This window comes from Notolabrus celidotus, chromosome 6, assembly GCF_009762535.1.
Source record: "Notolabrus celidotus isolate fNotCel1 chromosome 6, fNotCel1.pri, whole genome shotgun sequence".
NCBI lineage: Eukaryota > Metazoa > Chordata > Actinopteri > Labriformes > Labridae > Notolabrus > Notolabrus celidotus.
The window spans coordinates 33081217-33100259 of NC_048277.1; the positions used below are offsets into that span (position 1 = coordinate 33081217).

Consider the following 19043-nt stretch of genomic DNA (forward strand, 5'->3'; position numbering starts at 1 on the left):
AGTTCTTGTTCAGAGGCTTCATCTTTGAGCAACTGATAGCTGCACTTGCCTGCAGATATCCGTCTATAGTGTTTAAAAAAAGCGAAGTAATCGTCATATGATAGCTGATGGAATCCAGCTGAAGTAGGCTGATGCAGTCTTCAACTCTCCACACAGAGGGGGGAATTCAAGGAAATGGCTTGCGGCCTCTAATTCAACCATTTGCCCCATCTATCTTCTTCATCTCGAGGTCTAATTCATAAAGCATATGGCACTTCACAGGATATGGTCTGTTATAAACATTACATAGGACAAATTGAAATTACATTGGCTGATTAACCTCTCATTGAGCTAGCTGTGTAACATGTACAAGCTATTTTGTAACAAATTTGTTAATAATAATAATAATAATAATAATAAACTTTATTTATATAGCACTTTTCTAAACAGAGTTACAAAGTGCTTCACAGAAAGTAAACAATAATAATAATAATAAATATAACCCCAACCCTTTTTTATACACATATAAACACATACATATGTACACACATACACATATATATAGATATATCCATTCACACATACATACACATGCACATACATTCATACATACATACATAAATACATACATACATACATACACACACACATACACACATATATACATACATACACACACATACATACACACACTCACACACACACACACACACACACACACATACATGCATGCATACATACGTACACATATATTCATACATACATGCACACAAACACACATACATACACACATACATACACATACATACACATACATGCATGCATGCATACATACATACATACATACATACACACATATATGCACACATACATACACACACAAACATACACACACACACACACATATATACACACACACACAAACATACACACATACATACACACACACATATATACATACATACATACACACAAACATACATACATACATACACACACACACACACACATGCATGCATGCATACATACATACATACATACATACATACATACATACATACATACATACATACATACATACATACATACATACATACATACATACATACGTATGTACGTATAAATAAAGGAACTCCAAAGTACGAGAACACATAACAAGACGTCCAGGGCATAATAACATGTTACAAAGTTATGAAGGCCTTTTTGAAAAAAAAAGTTTTAAGAAGTGATTTAAAATTAAAAACGGAAGTAGCATGCCATATTTCAGCTGGTAGGTCGTTCTATAGTTTGGGAGCCTGGACTGAAAAAGCACGAAAGCCCTTGGACTTTAAACTAAAATATTACATTTTTTCTGTTTTCTTTTTTTTCCATTTCAATTCTAGAGATAAAATAATGTTGTATATCTCTCTGTTTTGTGTTTCTATCTGATATGCTGTGTTACAACAAGGTTGGAACTCATTAGAACATAAAAATAAACAAGAACACAGCTTGAAAGGACAATTTGTTGACATAGAGCCAGGTTCTGTCTTCTCTGCAGAGCATGTGCCTATAGGTCTCCACAAAGTCATGACCGGCTTGAAGCATGACACAATTGACTCTGACCTCCCGGCATGATCTGTGCTCTAAAATAATGATGCGTAATGTACAGTAAACATAATCAAAGTTGCATTACAGTTCCTCTGTAGATGTTTGACCAATGTGAATTAAAGCCACATGAATGTAATTAGTAAGAGTGAGAGTGTTGTAAAACAATAAACATGTGTTGTAAGATATGTAATGAGATAGCTTTACAACATTTAGACGGTAAATGTATGTTTACAGGCACATATTGGATAATTGTAACTTTATACGACTTTATTGGAAGTATATAAACATCTAACTTGCCCTTTGTTCCTGAGAGTTAGACATCAGTGGATCGTTTGAACACTGGACAGCTACTTCAGCCTGCTTCAACTGTACTTTATAAGAAGAAAAACAAGCCCAGTCTGAAGCATGTCATTGAGTTTATTGTGCAAAGTGCACGAGGCATGTAGAGCAGTGACCTCTGAACCTTTCTGGGGTGAATCAAGGAGTGAACACATTACCCAGAACCCTTTGACACTGACCAACTTGTAGACCTTCCATTACTGTCGTGGCGTAATAAAGATTTTCCAGCTTTGTTGGACACATGGACTACTGTAATTTAATACAGTGTACCTTAGTGTAAAGCTGCATTAAAGAGCTTAAGCTAAAGGAAATCTGCACCGTCTTTCACTCCATTCTCTAATCTATTGTTCTTTGTTGCATTTGAAGATTCATTTCCAGAATTGATTTTCAGCACCTAGAATTAAAATCTGCCTTAAAATGTTCTTTGTATGTTTTAAAATAACTTCCAGTTGGTTGGTTTGAAAGCATTGAAAATTTAGTATTAAGCGCTCTTAGGCGCTACACAAACACATCAAAGAGATTAGGATTTTTCTGCCTTTTAATAATAAGGATTATTCCAATTTATAAAAACTGATAAGTGTTTTTCATCATTAGTGCTAATTACGTTGAATGCCACAACGCAGTATTGATTTAATTCTTTAAGTGGAGTTTTACTCCTCATACCAGAACTGAAGGACCTTCAGCTCAGAGTTGGCACATCTCTCACGATGAGTCACGTTTCTAGTGGCTAGAAAAGCCATGGCTGGTAATGCCTTGACAGACTCTCTCTAATACCTCACGTTCAGAGTATTGTGGCTGAAGGTGTCTCTTCACGAAATTAACACTTGCGCCCGTCAAGACAGCTCAACCCTGATTAGGATTGAGTAATCCTGTTAGATTTATGCCAACCATGTTGCAAGAGAAGACACCCATCTTAAATGTGTATCTGTGCAACTGCTCTGGTCCTTGACCTACTGACAGTCTTACTGTCAAACTTGGCACTCTGCCAAACCACATGGCCTCCACATATGCTTTGCAAAGTGCGTGGCCCTATTTTTAAATACGTCACAAAAGATGACAATCACAATGTTTGTTGTAAAGACATATTATAAGTGGAAACAACCAGCTGGTGACGATAGTAGGTAGTAAACACAATTATATGTCATATGAACAAACCAATTAAGGTGCATTCCATAACATGGCATTGTTATCTTCAGCCACCACAGTGAAATGGGCTTGAGTTTTATGCATTATTAGTATCATAGTTATCAACATGGACACAGCTGATAGGTTGTGTTCATGTGTGCAGGCCATAGTGTGGACTGGACTGCTTATGTTTGAAGTTCTGCAAAATGATTTTGCAAATAAAAGATACATAGTTTTGGATATATATAGAATCATATTGTCTGCATTTGACTACTGCTGGCATTATAATGCATAATATTGACTGCTGCTGGCACTATAATGCATAATATTGACTGCTGCTGGCACTATAATGCATAATATTGACTGCTGCTGGCATTATAATGCATAATATTGACTACTGCTGGCACTATAATGCATAATATTGACTACTGCTGGCATTATAATGCATAATGTTGACTACTGCTGGCACTATAATGCATAATATTGACTGCTGCTGGCATTATAATGCATAATATTGACTACTGCTGGCACTATAATGCATAATATTGACTGCTGCTGGCATTATAATGCATACTATTGACTACTGCTGGCATTATAATGCATAATATTGACTACTGCTGGCATTATAATGCATTATAATTATCTTTGCCCTATTATATTATGTTATATTACATTATTATTGTTTACTACAACTCACGGTCATATTACATACCCATATTTATTGTTATGTCAACCTGTTACTACTGAATAATTTTTACTACTGCCTGTAATTACTGCTATTTACTCTAATTCCATTTGTAATATTGTATATATCTAAATTGTATTCTATCTTTATTTATCTATTTTTATTTGTACTTATTTTATTTTATTTTACTTATTGAAACTTCTTCTTGATTGTACTTATGTCTGAGTTGCTGTAACAACTGAATTTCCCCCCCGGGGGATCAATAAAGTAATATCTTATCTTATCTCAGTGTGAAAGATAGGGGTTAGAGTTGCTTTGACACACATTCGTCATTACATACTATAATTGCTTTCACAATGGCAACAGACAGTCTTTATTGTGAGGGATGGCAGCCTTGGCTCCAAGTGGGATTATACACTAGCTGAATTCACATGGAGCAGAATATTCTGATTATTCCTAATATAAAATGCTCCTTATAAACACCTCAACTGAACTGATAACACTTAAACTTGTCCCATATCAACAGTGTTTCTAATTGTCTTCTGGCTGAGTTTTATCTGTGCATGCCCAATGTCTCGTCGACACACCTAGTGACATACATTTCATCTCCACTTGCACAGGATGGCTGCTTCCAAGATGGAAAACGGCAGAGGCCATGAACTGTGGAAATCAGTCACTTCAGAACATCCTTGGTGAACATCAAAATCAAGAAACAGTAGGTGTCTGAATTCTGAAATAATACATTTGTGGCACATTTATGCATAAAGCTTTTGTAGTCGTCAGACAACTGAAAAAGTTGTAACACAAAATGTTTCATTCACCCTTTCACACACTGATGGCAGATGCTGTTGTGTGAAGTGCCCAACTTCCTATTGGTTTAAGTCAAAATCATGAACATTGACACACCTTCAGGAGCAACTTTGGGTTTAGTGTCTGAGCCAGGGACACTTCGACATGCACTCATAGACTACTGTACCCTGGGAATGAACCACCAACTAACTCAACTACTCAGCCACAGCTGCCCCAACTCCACCTTCACTGAATATGCATAATTTATGGTAATCCTTGTGATAACAGCAAATTGGCCACCCTTAACCTGTTTTAACTTTTTTTGGGAGTCCAAGTGGGGTGGAATCAATTTACAAGAGAACAATGCTGTGGCTTGCTCTGTGCTATAAATACATTATTGATGATTATGCATTTTTTTTAAAGAACTGGAGAAGTCCCATTCCTTTGTTTGATCATAGGAATAAACCAAAACCTAAAAAGCACTTCAAATAGTTGATCTCAAAGAAAGTGTGTGCGTCTCATTGGAGTGCTTCCTTGCTTTGAATATCCTCATTCTGGATGAGTTCATGAGAGGTAAGAACTTGATTAACTTAAGAAGGTTCACCCAGAGTAAAACTTTGTAGCCACAGAGTTCCTTATTCAGTTTGATGTGCTGAATTGTCCTGTTTCATTTGAAAAACTTCACCCTAATCCAAGTGTCCTGTGTGGCGCCTGTTTTATCATAAGCAAAGGGGTCCGACAAATCCGTGTGCAGCATGGTTGTTTTTATACTACAAAGGCACATTGCACTTAAAGATAAACAGTAAATACCACAGGGGATTAAACTTTTGACCTAAGTTGCACGGTGCTGTACCTGATCAAGAGACTAAAGGCTAGACTACAGAGTAATCTGTACTGTCGGATATACTATAGACCCTAATCCTGTGAAAGGAAGAGATTTCCCAGCTTTTCTGTATCAGTATAGATGAAGCTCAAGACAAAACATTGGTCCAACATAAACTTCAAAGCTTGTTTGTAAAAATAAAGAATGTTGAAATGCTGGAACATGTGGATGCATACGTACTGATGCACATTCACAGACCTGCATAGAAGTTTTGAGGATCTTGTGTCTGCACAGTCACAGGGAGCCCAATATCTATATTTGGTAACTAATGTAAACATCCTCTCTACCGCTGAACTCAAAGTGGATAAAGATGACACCTAGTAGAAGTACTTTAACATCAAGTTCTTCCAGTGTGTTATGTTAGCTTACATTTACAAAGTGTAATCGTCTCACCTGGAAATCCACAGACAATATTTATATTCATGTACGGTGAACTTCTTGAGAGTCTGATTTCAGATGGAAAACTTTTGTTCAGCACAAAAACACAGAGAGCAGGCAACTCTTTCAACAAGTGGTCCCCTAAGGTCCTGTGTCCACTACTTTTGCACTGGCAACCCCCAAAACACTCACCTCTCACTGCGCCAACTGTTCATCTCCACTTGCACAGGATGGCTGCTTCCAAGATGGAAAACGGCAGAGGCCATGAACTGTGGAAATCAGTCACTTCAGAACATCCTTGGTGAACATGAAGATCAAGAAACAGTAGGTGTCTGAATTCTGAAATAATACATTTGTGGCACATTTATGCATAAAGACAGAGAGCAGGCAACTCTTTCAACAAGTGGTCCCCTAAGGTCCTGTGTCCACTACTTTTGCACTGGCAACCCCCCAAAACACTCACCTCTCACTGCGCCAACTGTTGCCATGTTGCAAAAAGTCTCTCCAATCATTTCTGTTTCCCTTATTAGTGACAGTTAAGTCTATTTTAAATTACCCTGTATGCTTCATATTTGCTTTTACTCAATGAACTTTTAAAAATGGGACTCAATTGATAGAAACTACAGTATATCTAGACCTTGAACCGTACCCTTAAACAAGAGTTTGGTTAGTTTCTTCTAAACCTCCTCCATTGTTGTTGGCAAAGTTGATATCAGAAGTGGTTTTGATTGGTCAGTGAGAAGTGACATAGTAAGTGTGATGGTGCTCTAAATGTTGGACCCAAATCAGAAGTCCAGCCCCTTCTTGGCTTTGATTGGTCAGGAATGGAGAAGTGACAATAGAAAGCATGAGATTGCTGTGGGTGCAGGAAGGAAAAACAGCTGACACAAAAAGTATTTGTGCATTAACTACTGAGCACTGAAAACATGGAACTGCATTTTTGACAGCACAAAAAATGCTGCCAGTGGATACATACTGTTAAAATGGAAAAGCTGTGAAAACTCAAAATTTCAAGGCAACTGTCTTCACTAAATTTTTAGTTCTAGAAGTCTTACATTTGAGCCAACTGATGAGTTTTTGTTGAGATAACTTGTTTTGTTGAGATCATATGTAGTGTAACTTACAGTTTTGAGTTCTACATACTAAGAAGTGAAAGTTGTGCCAGCTTATTATTCTTTGTTCAGAAAATGTTCCCTTGTTACTGCATGTTACTGCACTGGTTTCCCACTTGCAAGGTGGCTAGCTAATGTTCAAGGCAGCTAACTATTGGTAATGACCATGCTTTATTAAACTAACTAAACAAATTAAAGTTACACAGGGTTCCCATGTGTCCTGGAAAACCTGGAAAACAGTTGACCAGTTTTCCAGTACTGGAAAACCCCTGGAAAATGGGAGAAAAAGTTAAATGTCCTGGAAAATCATAGATTGTCCTGGAAAATTATTCCAACATGACTGCGTGTGACCTGACAAGGTTAAAAACACAAAACATCCCCATTCAACATTTGTGGCCATTTTTGTCCTTCAGTTCTATTTAGGTCAATCAATGCACTGATCCTCTCATGATTATTATTATTATTTATTTATTTATTTCAGTAAGGCAGCTTCCAGATTTCTTTGCAGGCTCTTTAGTTTTTTTCTTAGCTAATTTTATATGTTTTGCGAAAAGAGAAAGCTGAGATGAGAGGCCATCATTGTTACTTGGTTGCACTAATAAAGTGCAGTGCATCTGTGGTTGCATTGTTCTATAATTAATTTGCCATCATTTTTAAGCATGTAAGAGATGATTTCATGGCTAGCCATAGACTGCACGTCTTTCAATGTAGACTTCCACTGAGAGGAACATATTAGTCTATTTAGGAACTAAATTAGGAACTCAATTTAGACTGTCATACCAGCTTGATCATCACTGAAAATGTCCTGGAAATGTCCTGGAAAATGATCTCTGGAAAAGAGTGGGAACCCTGTTACATTAACTGGTAATCAACTCACCATCAACTGACCAACTGTAAAGCTAGAGTTTCAATACAATACTCAAACAAAATACTCACCTTTAGGGCGATCAAATACACACAGGACAGGAGAGATGGTGCCACATGTGGGGAATTGAAAGTGTGGAAGACCCCTGTAGATTTGAGTTGGAGACCCATTCTTTGCCTGAAGCATACATACAAATAATTTCGCCAAGCCTCAAACCCATACTTTCAAGTTTTGCCAACCTAACTCATGAAATGAGACCAACTTTGCACAACAAACTTCATACAGGTAGTTGAGATAACTACTTTGATGTAGTTTGAAACAAAATGTAACATGTTTTGTTTACTTAACCAAAAAATCATTTTCAGGCCAACAATTTTAAGTTTAAATTTTTACAGTACAGGCCCTCCCTGTGCCAACACTCATTCAAAGCAACAGCCCTCTTCCTCCTACCTTTCTAGTTTTCATCTAGCTTCTTTATTACTGCTTTATTACACTTCTTTAAGTTTGCGCAACCCTTCTCTCATGGGTTACTAGAACAAAGAGGCCTGCAGGTTCATTTCTTCACGCCCCCCTTTTTTTTCTTTTACCAATTTTCTTAAGTGCACATTTGTGATGGCAAGCCCATCTTATATTGGCAAAGTTGCCAGTAAAAACATACTTCAGGGTTACAATACGTGTTTTTCCATTCACACAATACCTCCATTCATTCTTATTCACGAGCACTTAACTTCCACAATGGTGAACTGCAAATCTGTCATCACATTTAGCAAAGTGTAATCATGGTCTGACAGTGTTCATAATATAATTACCACAATCTATCTCTGTATCCCTTGGAGAGGTGGATAAATGATTCAAATGGATGTGTTCAGTGCCAGGAAGCAGGTGTGCTCATAGACTGTAAAGGATGAGTTGGTTCAGGTAGACTTGAGAGATCCTAAGAGCTGTTGAAAGAAATACAACCTCTCTTTCCTCAGAGCTGTTCCAGGCTATAAAGTTTGTCCTTCTGAAAGATTGCACATCAAGATAATAACATTTAAGAGTGCATTAACAAATCAAAATGTTAAGAAAGCAATAATTAAGTGTTTTACAGAACACTAAAGATGTCCAATGTGAAAGGAGGGCTCACGGTGATAAGCGGAGTTAGTTTAGACCAGGCTCTGAATTTGGGTTTATGGATAGAGTTTCAGCTGTCAGGTCTGCAGCTTTACTACGATGGCTCACTCTCTAAACATTCATCACTTTGTTTTCAGCCATACCAGACAAACAAACGAAAGAAATCTGCACAATTAAAGGCTTAAAAGTATATAAATACATTCATGGTGAACAGAGGATTAGGCCGACTGACTCTTCCTCTTGTATCAATAGCAGGTTGAATTTTTTCAGTGCAATTGAAATGTTCCAAGCACAACATGTGATATTAAAAGTCTTTATTAACTTCAAAACATCTTGGACAACAACCCTTGATTGTCACAGTTTACAAAGGATTAGAAATTACAGTATGTTACAGGAATTAGTAAAATTATATATTATATACTCGTAAAAGTATCATGTTTATATCAAAATTGTACTTTTATACAGCGACAAAAAACAAAATGAAAATGTATAAAGCAATGATCCTAAAAACATCACATTAAGTTACTTTAATAAAAAAGCTGTCCATGAATGATCTGTTGGTGTGAGGTACTCTGATTGGTTGAGCAGTTATGATCCTACTGAAAACGCAGGGCTCACAACATGTTCATACCATCTGAGCAGTGGCCTCAGTGCAGCGTCATGACATTATTATTATGAAAAAGTGCATCAGTTTAGTAAATGCATGAAATATATTTCAAAATGCAAGTCAATTTGATTTATTACATGAAAGAAAAGAGGCAGTTTGCGAACATGGGTGATGGAAACATGTGGTGCTCATTTAAAAAATGCATGTGAACTTTTAAAAAGTGTGTGGATGTGTTTACTTCTGTTTATAAGTTTGTCTTGCTGTTCTTTGCTTATAGTTAGGGAAACATTTGAAAATCAGGGAATAAATTCCTTACCAAAAATGTCTTCATCAATGTGTTCATAATAACACATATTAAAGCTGGGGTTGGTAATCAGATTTAGATACACTTTTTGTTATACTGGTTAAAATGATCTTTACGTCCTGATGGCAATCAATACATAATGTGTTCTTAAAAAAGAGCGAAGAAAAGCTGCTATCTACAGCCGGAGTAAACCTGGGAAAAAAACAACCAATCAGCCTTTTTTGGGTGCCAAAATTTTAAACCATTCAAATCCCGTCCTGCTGTTCTGCCCGCCTCCTGCGCGTACATTTCCCCGGCGTGCACTCCTCGGAGTCCCCGTCCCCTGCCGCTGCTTCCCCTGACTCTACTGACTGCCCATCTAGCTCCACCTCGGGCCTGTCCCCTCTGACCCGATGAGGGGCTTTGCTCAGGACTGTAGTCCGGATCAGAGTCTAAAAAGCTCTCACCACGGGGGCTCTGACAAGCAGAAGAATGAATGACATTTACTAAGTCCTACAGAAAATGTATATGTATCGTAGCGTCCGTCCGGACGCTGTAGTGATGACGAGCCGATTCGTGAACACTTTGAGCTTTAATAACCGGTCCCTGTCGGCCGTGATCACAACAACCAACAAAGCAACAATCAATGTTTGAATGAATGAAGAACTTCTCCTCTTGTCTCTCCTCTCTCCCGCTCACACACTCTACACCTCTCCTGATGCCTTCATTGACTGTCAACACTGTAGGAATTAAGAGCATCTACGCTGAACACGTTTAACAAACATTAGAGCTGTTACAGTATTATATATGTGTTATAACTTTTCTCCTGATATCGTGTCACTTGTACAACTGGATAATGCTAGAATGACAGTTGTGAGTACTAACAGCAGCCATATTTATTTGTATTTTTTAAAATGCTACATTCAAATTCATGCTAGTTTTCAGAGACTGCCAACCCTAGCTTTAAAAGATTTAAACTCAACTCCTGTAGCAATATACGTGACACCTTATTGGTGAAAATTTTTAAATGTTTAATTCTGCCTTCAGCATCTAGTGAGGTGTCAAACTGGGGGTTATTTGGGATTTGGAAGAGCCAGAAGGACTAGAGATGTCGACTCCATTCTTGTCACTGAGGAAGTAGTATTTGTGATTCTGTATCTCTGCCTAGTAAACCCCAACTGGTTTAAATTGTTAGTTGCAGCTCCAAACCCAGGACTGGATGCAGGACTCCAGAGACAACAGATTAATGAAAGGGGTTCACAGTTATGAGCCTGTTCAAACACTAGATCCAGTGCCTCCAAAAGGAGCTCATCACATTCACAAGCTGTAATTGTGATGAGGACTGTCTTCACCTAGCCCTGTGATGGGTTGGCAACCTGTCCAGGGTGTACCCTGCCTGAAGCCAGCTGGGATAGGCTCCAGCATGGCATGGCCGTTTTTCCACCAAGGAGTTTTTTGTGCAAAACAGATGTTTGCAATGAATTCAAAATCCCAAATAACCCCTAGTTTGACCCCTCACAAGCTGCTGAAGGCAGAATTAATCATTTAAAAATTTTCACCAATAAGATTCCAGGTACAAAACTTTAAGTAGCTGTCACAGATTTTGCTACAGGAGTTGAGATTAAACCTATAATATTTGTTATTAGAGACCTTTATGAACACATTGGTGAAGAACTTTTTTGGTAAGGAGTTTATTCCCAGATTGGCCAAATATGGGCTAAAATTCCCTGACTGTTAATCTGGCTGTCAGTATGTATTTTCATAAAGAGAAGAACACATCCAGTAAACTTCCAGTGCATTAGAAACTTTGGGATAAACCGTATAGAGTTCATAAGCTTCTACAGAATAAAGCAGAGCACTAGGCTCTTTCTTAATAGATACAAAAAGGCAATATGCACCATATTGCATTAACGGGTCAACACTAATCCCGTGGGAATGAGGCTCTAGAAACAATCTGAGGTGGTTAATTTAGATGTGTTCCAGCTTTAAAAAGACAAAGCTTCTCTGCATTATTCTGGAAATTTAAAAAAGTTAGTGTGTATTTATGAGTATGTCATTGTATATAACAAAATATGATTTTGTTGTGCTCCAGAAAATATAATATTTAGATTAAATACTACTTTTTATTAGAGCCCCACTTACTGAGGATTATTTTATTCTTTTCAGATTAGTTTTTTCTATCAAATCAAGTGGTGCCATAATAACCCAGTCCAGCTTCAGTCCAGTGTGGGCGCAGGTTAAAGACACAACCGGCTGACAACAGGCTGTGTAAACATACAGATAATATAAACACTTAACTGTTATGCCTGTTTTGGAGATTGAACTCTGAGGGAAGATCAGAAGTTTTAGGGTTAAATAGATGTTAATCCAATTAATGGTTTAATCCAATTAATAAAGCTGCATGTTCTTTAAAGAGGAGGGAAAGTAAAGCTTAAAGGCATCACAGTGACTCACCGACCCATTCACTTTTGGACCGACGATGTTTGAGTCAGAATTAAAGCAAATTTTTGTTCCACTTTTTCCTCTTTGTGTTTTTTAATGCTCTCCAAATACTGCTTGACACAGATGCTACCTTTCAAGTGAACCCCCTCATTAATTAGATGTGGCCTGTTGGTTTGACTTGTAAGACGGGAGGAAGGGCAGGTACTGGAAACATCGAAAGCGTTTTAGCAGACTGTTGCAGAAAGGGATATCATAGCAAGAAGGGTCACACATGGTGTTGTTTCCCGCTTGCACCTTCACCTGCCAGCTCTTGATGCCTCGCTCTTTATCAGTGCCTTGTAAAGAAAGGAAGGTAAACAGAAAGGTCAGCTGATATAAAATGGAAAGGTTTGATTGTTTTATTGCAGCAAAATGATGCGGTCATACCTGGGATGGTGTTGTCCAGGATGAACCCAAAGAATCCTCCGATGAACATGTGTGTGGTGAAGAGCACTACGATCACTTGGTCCAGCTCTTTGATACCTTCAAACAGAGCCAATAAAGATACTGTCATTTTTTTTTTACCCTTCAGGAGATTTACCAATAGATCCTGTGGAAAAGCTATCCATATTCCACAAGAAGGTCAACGAGTGGCCTTAAAGAAAACTTAAAGAAATAAAAAAGCTCCCTCAAAGGGAAACCCACTAACAGTAAATCCTGCGGGACAGAATAACAGCCAGTTCTGCCTCCATCCATCTGTTGGATTTAACACATACATGCTTTCTGGCTTTTGTTGGACAGCTCATGTTGCCATGTGTTGAAAATGTACCGCTCCACATGAACAAAAACAGGCTGTCTGTTTAACTTCAGCAATCAAAACATTTCTGAGGATGACATGTTAATGTGTCAAAATATACAGTTCTTGAACATGTATGAAATGAAAGGATCATTTTACCGGATTCACAGCTATACATATTTGTATTACCAAAATGAAATCTCAACGGGAAGGTAGTATGGGTTTATTTGCTGACATTTGAGATTGCCAATGACTTTAAGAACTCAAAGACTTCATAAAATATTGACTTCCCAGATTGAAAAAAAATGTATATGCAAGCCTGTTCCAACAGAGCCCCTTTCATTATCTAGAAATCCCATTTATGATCCTGAGTCTCATGTGGATCATTTTTTGGCATTATCTCATACATGCATTCAACAAACATGGCCAAATACAATGAAAACTATCAATATGGCTTTACTGTCAAAAAGTTGTGTTGCAAAAATTCTATATATTACTGCTTTTCTGTAGATACATCAAGCGGCAACCTCCAGTCTCAAAATATGAAGCCCATGTGGAAGTGTTATAAACTGCAGTTCATTGAGCGTTCACTTGAGGCTGGCTGCAGAAACACTGTAAACCATGTACACACCCATTAAAAAGACAATCTTTGCAGCATTAATAAAATGTATATGCAATCCTGTTCCAACAGAGCCCCTTTCATTATTTAGAAATCCCATTTTTGATCCTCGTCTTCTCCTGAGTCTCATGTGGATCGTTTTTTGGCAGTTTGGTGGCATTATCTCATACATGCATTCAACAAACATGGCCAAGTACAATGAAAACTATCAATATGGCTTTACTGTCAAAAAGTTGAGTTGCAAAAATTCTATATATTACTGCTTTTCTGTAGATACATCAAGCGGCAACCTCCGGTCTCAAAATATGAAGCCCATGTGGAAGTGTTATAAACTGCAGTTCATTGAGCGTTCACTTGAGGCTGGCTGCAGAAACACCAGAAACCACATACATACCCATTAAAAAAGATAATCTTTGCAGCATTAATAAAATGTATATGCAAGCCTGTTCCAACAGAGCCCCTTTCATTATTTAGAAATCCCATTTATGATCCTGAGTCTCATGTGGATCATTTTTTGGCAGTTTGGTGGCATTATCTCATACATGCATTCAACAAACATGGCCAAGCACAATGAAAACTATCAATATGGCTTTACTGTCAAAAAGTTATGTTGCAAAAATTCAATATATATCAGCTTTTCTGTGCATTAATCAACAGCAACCTCCGGTCTCAAAATATTAAGCCCCTGTGGAAATGTTATACATACCCATTAAAAAAGATAATCTTTGCAGCATTAATAAAATGTATATGCAAGCCTGTTCCAACAGAGCCCCTTTCATTATTTAGAAATCCCATTTATGATCCTGAGTCTCATGTGGATCATTTTTTGGCAGTTTGGTGGCATTATCTCATACATGCATTCAACAAACATGGCCAAGTACAATGAAAACTATCAGTATGGCTTTACTGTCAAAAAGTTATGTTGCAAAAATTCAATATATATCAGCTTTTCTGTGCATTAATCAACAGCAACCTCTGGTCTCAAAATATGAAGCCCATGTGGAAGTGTTATAAACTGCAGTTCATTGAGTGTTCACTTGAGGCTGGCTGCAGAAACACTGTAAACCACGTACACACCTATTAAAAAGACGATCTTTGCAGCATTAATAAAATGTATATGCAAGCCTGTTCCAACAGAGCCTCTTTCATTATTTAGAAATCCCATTTATGATCCTGAGTCTAATGTGGATCATTTTTTGGCAGTTTGGTGGCATTATCTCATACATGCATTCAACATACATGGCCAAGTACAATGAAAACTATCAATATGGCTTTACTGTCAAAAAGTTATGTTGCAAAAATTCAATATATATCAGCTTTTCTGTGCATTAATCAACAGCAACCTCTGGTCTCAAAATATGAAGCCCATGTGGAAGTGTTATAAACTGCAGTTCATTGAGTGTTCACTTGAGGCTGGCTGCAGAAACACTGGACACCAAATACACACCCATTAAAAAGACGATCTTTGCAGCATTAATAAAATGTATATGCAAGCCTGTTCCAACAGAGCCTCTTTCATTATTTATAAATCCCATTTATGATCCTGAGTCTCATGTGGATCATTTTTTGGCAGTTTGGTGGCATTATCTCATACATGCATTCAACATACATGGCCAAGTACAATGAAAACTATCAGTATGGCTTTACTGTCAAAAAGTCATGTTGCAAAAATTCTATATATTACTGCTTTTCTGTAGATACATCAAGCGGCAACCTCCGGTCTCAAAATATGAAGCCCATGTGGAAGTGTTATAAACTGCAGTTCATTGAGTGTTCACTTGAGGCTGGCTGCAAAAACACTGTAAACCACATACACACCCATTAAAAAGACGATCTTTGCAGCATTAATAAAATGTATATGCAAGCCTGTTCCAACAGAGCCTCTTTCATTATTTATAAATCCCATTTATGATCCTGAGTCTAATGTGGATCATTTTTTGGCAGTTTGGTGGCATTATCTCATACATGCATTCAACATACATGGCCAAGTACAATGAAAACTATCAATATGGCTTTACTGTCCAAAAGTTATGTTCAATATGTTACTGCTTTTCTGTGGATAAATCAAGCGTCAACCTCCGGTCTCAAAATATGAAGCCCCTGTGGAAGTGTTATAAATCGCAGGTCATCGAGCGTCCACTTGAGGCTGGCTGCAGAAACACCGGAAACCACATACACACCCATTCAAAGAAGATGATCTTTGCAGCATTTATAAAATTTATTTTTAAAGCCCAGCTTTAATGTTAATGCAAAACAGCAACAACGTGTTCAGACCTACACCTACGCAAGGTTTTCTCCAGCCATATTAACAGAAACATCACAAAAGCTTTAGTTCTGGAGAAATTTTACAAAAATACTACAATAAAGATATGCACCCTTCATTCTTACTATCTGTTATAGGTTTGAAACGTTCTCATTATAAAACAGCAACGGGTGCTTTGTCTGTAATAATAGTTTTACAAGAGAAAAGCATCGCTGCTATGTGAGCTCCCTTTGAAGGCCTCATTGCAGAGCAGTTTGAAAATGTATAGAAGAAAGCCTGCACACCTTCTCAGGAGAGTCCTGTGACACCTGCAGGTTCACGAAGAACCAACAGACTGATGTTTATACGTGTGAAAGTTGTTGGTGTAATCACTTGACCACCATGGCACTCAGATTCCCTGAGTAAGGCCTGGCCTTTCATATGGCATGTGCTAGCACCAGCACATGGGTGAACACAGAGACCCATTCAATCTGTGGATGCCTGCATGCTCCTGCTCTCATAATGCCCCTCCGGCAGCAAATTTCCTGATGAAATTGTATTGAATTGAATCAAGAATTACAAACAGCGCTGACGTAGTTTGACTCTGACCGCAATCTTGTTCAAAGGGCCCATCTCAGCACACTCACATACACATTTATACACATTTCCTGCCCAGTGAGCAAGCAGTCAAAAGTTCAAGGCACCCGCCGAGTGGATCTAAATCCCACAGCCTGTGCATCTAAGAAGTCTGGATGAGCAGCAGTTTGTTTACACTGCACGCTGACAGGCCTTCTCTTGTGTTGAGCTATCAGTAGAGTGTTGAGGCTGGAGAAAAACTCAGGGGCAAGAGTGCTTTATCTGAGCCGGGCAGATTACAGCCAGTGACATGGGGGCTAGCCAAGAGGATTGGGAGGTAAGCAGCCTAGACCTGCGAAAACCAGACAAGCCCTCATGCCCAGTGTTGCACTTGATTAGGACTTTCCTGGGAGACACTTGCATCACATGACTCATGGGATCAAGGTCTTATGTCTGCAGAGAAGAGCTGTTTAATCTTGAGGATTGCTCTTTTGGTGGGGCTTCTTAGTAGGTGGCGGACTTGTATTTGTAGGAGCTTCAAAAGGTCTAATTTAATTTGTTGGATTGTAGTTTCATGGCTCGATCGATGTAATGGGATTCTGCTTTTTGTGTGCGTTTGTGAAAGTAAATGTGCTTTACAGAAAACACACAAAATCAGATAACACAGATTTGAGGTATAAATGTGACTAATAATCATAAGAATTTGTCTAATATTAATTTTATGTGTTTGTCTGATCATATTTCTTATAGCAGTTAAAGTCATGTAGGTTTCTAATCTTCCCAGTTTTCTTCCCTTTCTTTCCTCTGCACACCAAACCGACCAGTTGTGACACTAATAAAGCAACAAAGACATAATCCACCAGCTTTTCTCGCACAACCACCTCCATTTGTGTGAACTAGAATATACAACCAACCCAGTGTTGCCGCTAAACCCTGATTAAACCAGGATTCAACTCTGCAGGGATGTGTGAGAACTTTACCCTCTATGACCCTTGTTTACACTCAATTCCCCTATTCAGCCCTTTTCTTTTTTACTTTCTTTTCATTTCAGTTTCAGGTTTACAAAGGGAAAAGTTGAATTAAATTAAATTAAATAAAACAAAAGGGAGGTCGTTCCAGGCCATTCAATAGTACAAAACAATATATATTATCTACAGCTTTAAATACCTTGGAGTAAGATAAGATTAGATAAGATACTCCTTTATTTATTATATTATATTTTGTTAAATTACATTACTATTCTAAGTACAACCCATGGTCATATTACATACAAATATTCTTTCTATTTATTGCTTAATTTGTCATTACCAACCATAATCACACCATGTCAACCTGTCACTACTGAAACATTTTTTTTTTTAATACTGCCTGTAATTACTGCTATTTAATTTAAATTCCATTTGTAATATTGTATATATCTATATTGTACTCTAGCTCTATTTATCTATTTTATTTTACTTATTTTTATTTTTATTTAATTTTTTTAATTAATTAATTAATTAATTAATCTTTTATTTTTTTTATTTTTTTTTATTTTATGTTATTTTGTTTTATTTTTGTTTTATTTTTATTTTATTTTTATTTTATTTTTATTTTATTTTATTTTTATTTTATTTTGTACTTATTTTGTACTTATTTTGTACTTATTTTGTACTTATTGAAACTTCTTTCTTGATTGTACTTATGTCTGGGTTGCTGTAACAACTGAATTTCCCCATTGGGGAATCAATAAAGTAATATCTTATCTTATCTTATCTTATTTGAACCCACAACGGGGAAATTAATGGAGTTACAGCAGCAAACAAGAAGGTGTCCTGTACAAGAATTTCAACAAGAATATATATAGGATAGAAATGTCCATCAGAGACAACAGCTTGGCAACAACTCTCCCGTCAGCCTCCACCTCCACAGAATCCAGGACCAAGCCGGCGTTCTTCACCAGCCCGTCCAGTCCCGCTCTCCTGTATCCTGTCCGCCCACAGCAGGTGAAATCCTTTCAATGTGGCATTGGTGTCTGGTGTTAGCTCTGTTAGCATGATGCTACTCTGCCAGTATTCCCTCTGGTGCTGGGTTAGCTCATCCACCTTATTGTAGATAGATTTTACATTCCCCATAACGGTGGGTGGAAAGACAGGTCGATGTCATCTAACATTGGACAATCAATTCACTTTCAACCAGCACACCAGTGACATTCAAAAAAAGGAGCCATCAAAGACTGTCAGTAAACTCAAAGGACTCTATGTTGCCCCCCGTCTCCTCCTGCTGCTGTATCAAAGCATGATTCAATCCATCCTCCTGTACTGCTCCGCCTGCTTCTGAAACATGCTATCTGTTAAAAACAAGGCAAAACTGGGGCGCTGGTGGCTTAGCGGTCTAAGCGCCCCACGTACAGAGGCTACAAGTCCTCGTCGCAGGGGTCGCTGGTTCGATTCCCGACTGGTCGATCATTTCCTGCATGTCTTTCCCCACTCTCTACTCCCCAAATTTCCTGTCTCTCTTCAGCTGTCCTATATAATAAAGGTAAAAAGCTCAAAAAAACAAAAACAAGGCAAAACTCGCACGCATCACCACCACAGCTTCTAAAATAATCAGTCTCCCCACACCAAACCTCACAGACTTAAACAGGGCCATCAGGCGCATCACA

The 19043-nt window shown here is 37.9% G+C and overlaps 1 protein-coding gene and 1 long non-coding RNA gene across 2 annotated transcripts in view; one reads left to right on the plus strand and one right to left on the minus strand.

The window, feature by feature from the left end:
* LOC117814791 overlaps nucleotides 1-4981 on the plus strand; it is a 39760-nt gene extending 34779 nt beyond the window's left edge. Inside the window, exons 3-4 of the long non-coding RNA XR_004631628.1 lie at nucleotides 4336-4430; nucleotides 4558-4981. This is a non-coding gene — a long non-coding RNA (uncharacterized LOC117814791). The remainder of the gene's footprint in view (nucleotides 1-4335; nucleotides 4431-4557) is intronic.
* A 7209-nt stretch (nucleotides 4982-12190) lies between these two features.
* Nucleotides 12191-19043, minus strand: part of si:dkey-106n21.1 (solute carrier family 23 member 1) — a 72026-nt gene continuing 65173 nt past the window's right edge. Inside the window, exons 11-12 of the mRNA XM_034685167.1 lie at nucleotides 12614-12709; nucleotides 12191-12522 (exon numbers count right to left, since the gene is read on the minus strand). Of these exons, the coding sequence (XP_034541058.1) occupies nucleotides 12338-12522; nucleotides 12614-12709 (281 nt within the window). The 3' untranslated portion in view covers nucleotides 12191-12337. The remainder of the gene's footprint in view (nucleotides 12523-12613; nucleotides 12710-19043) is intronic.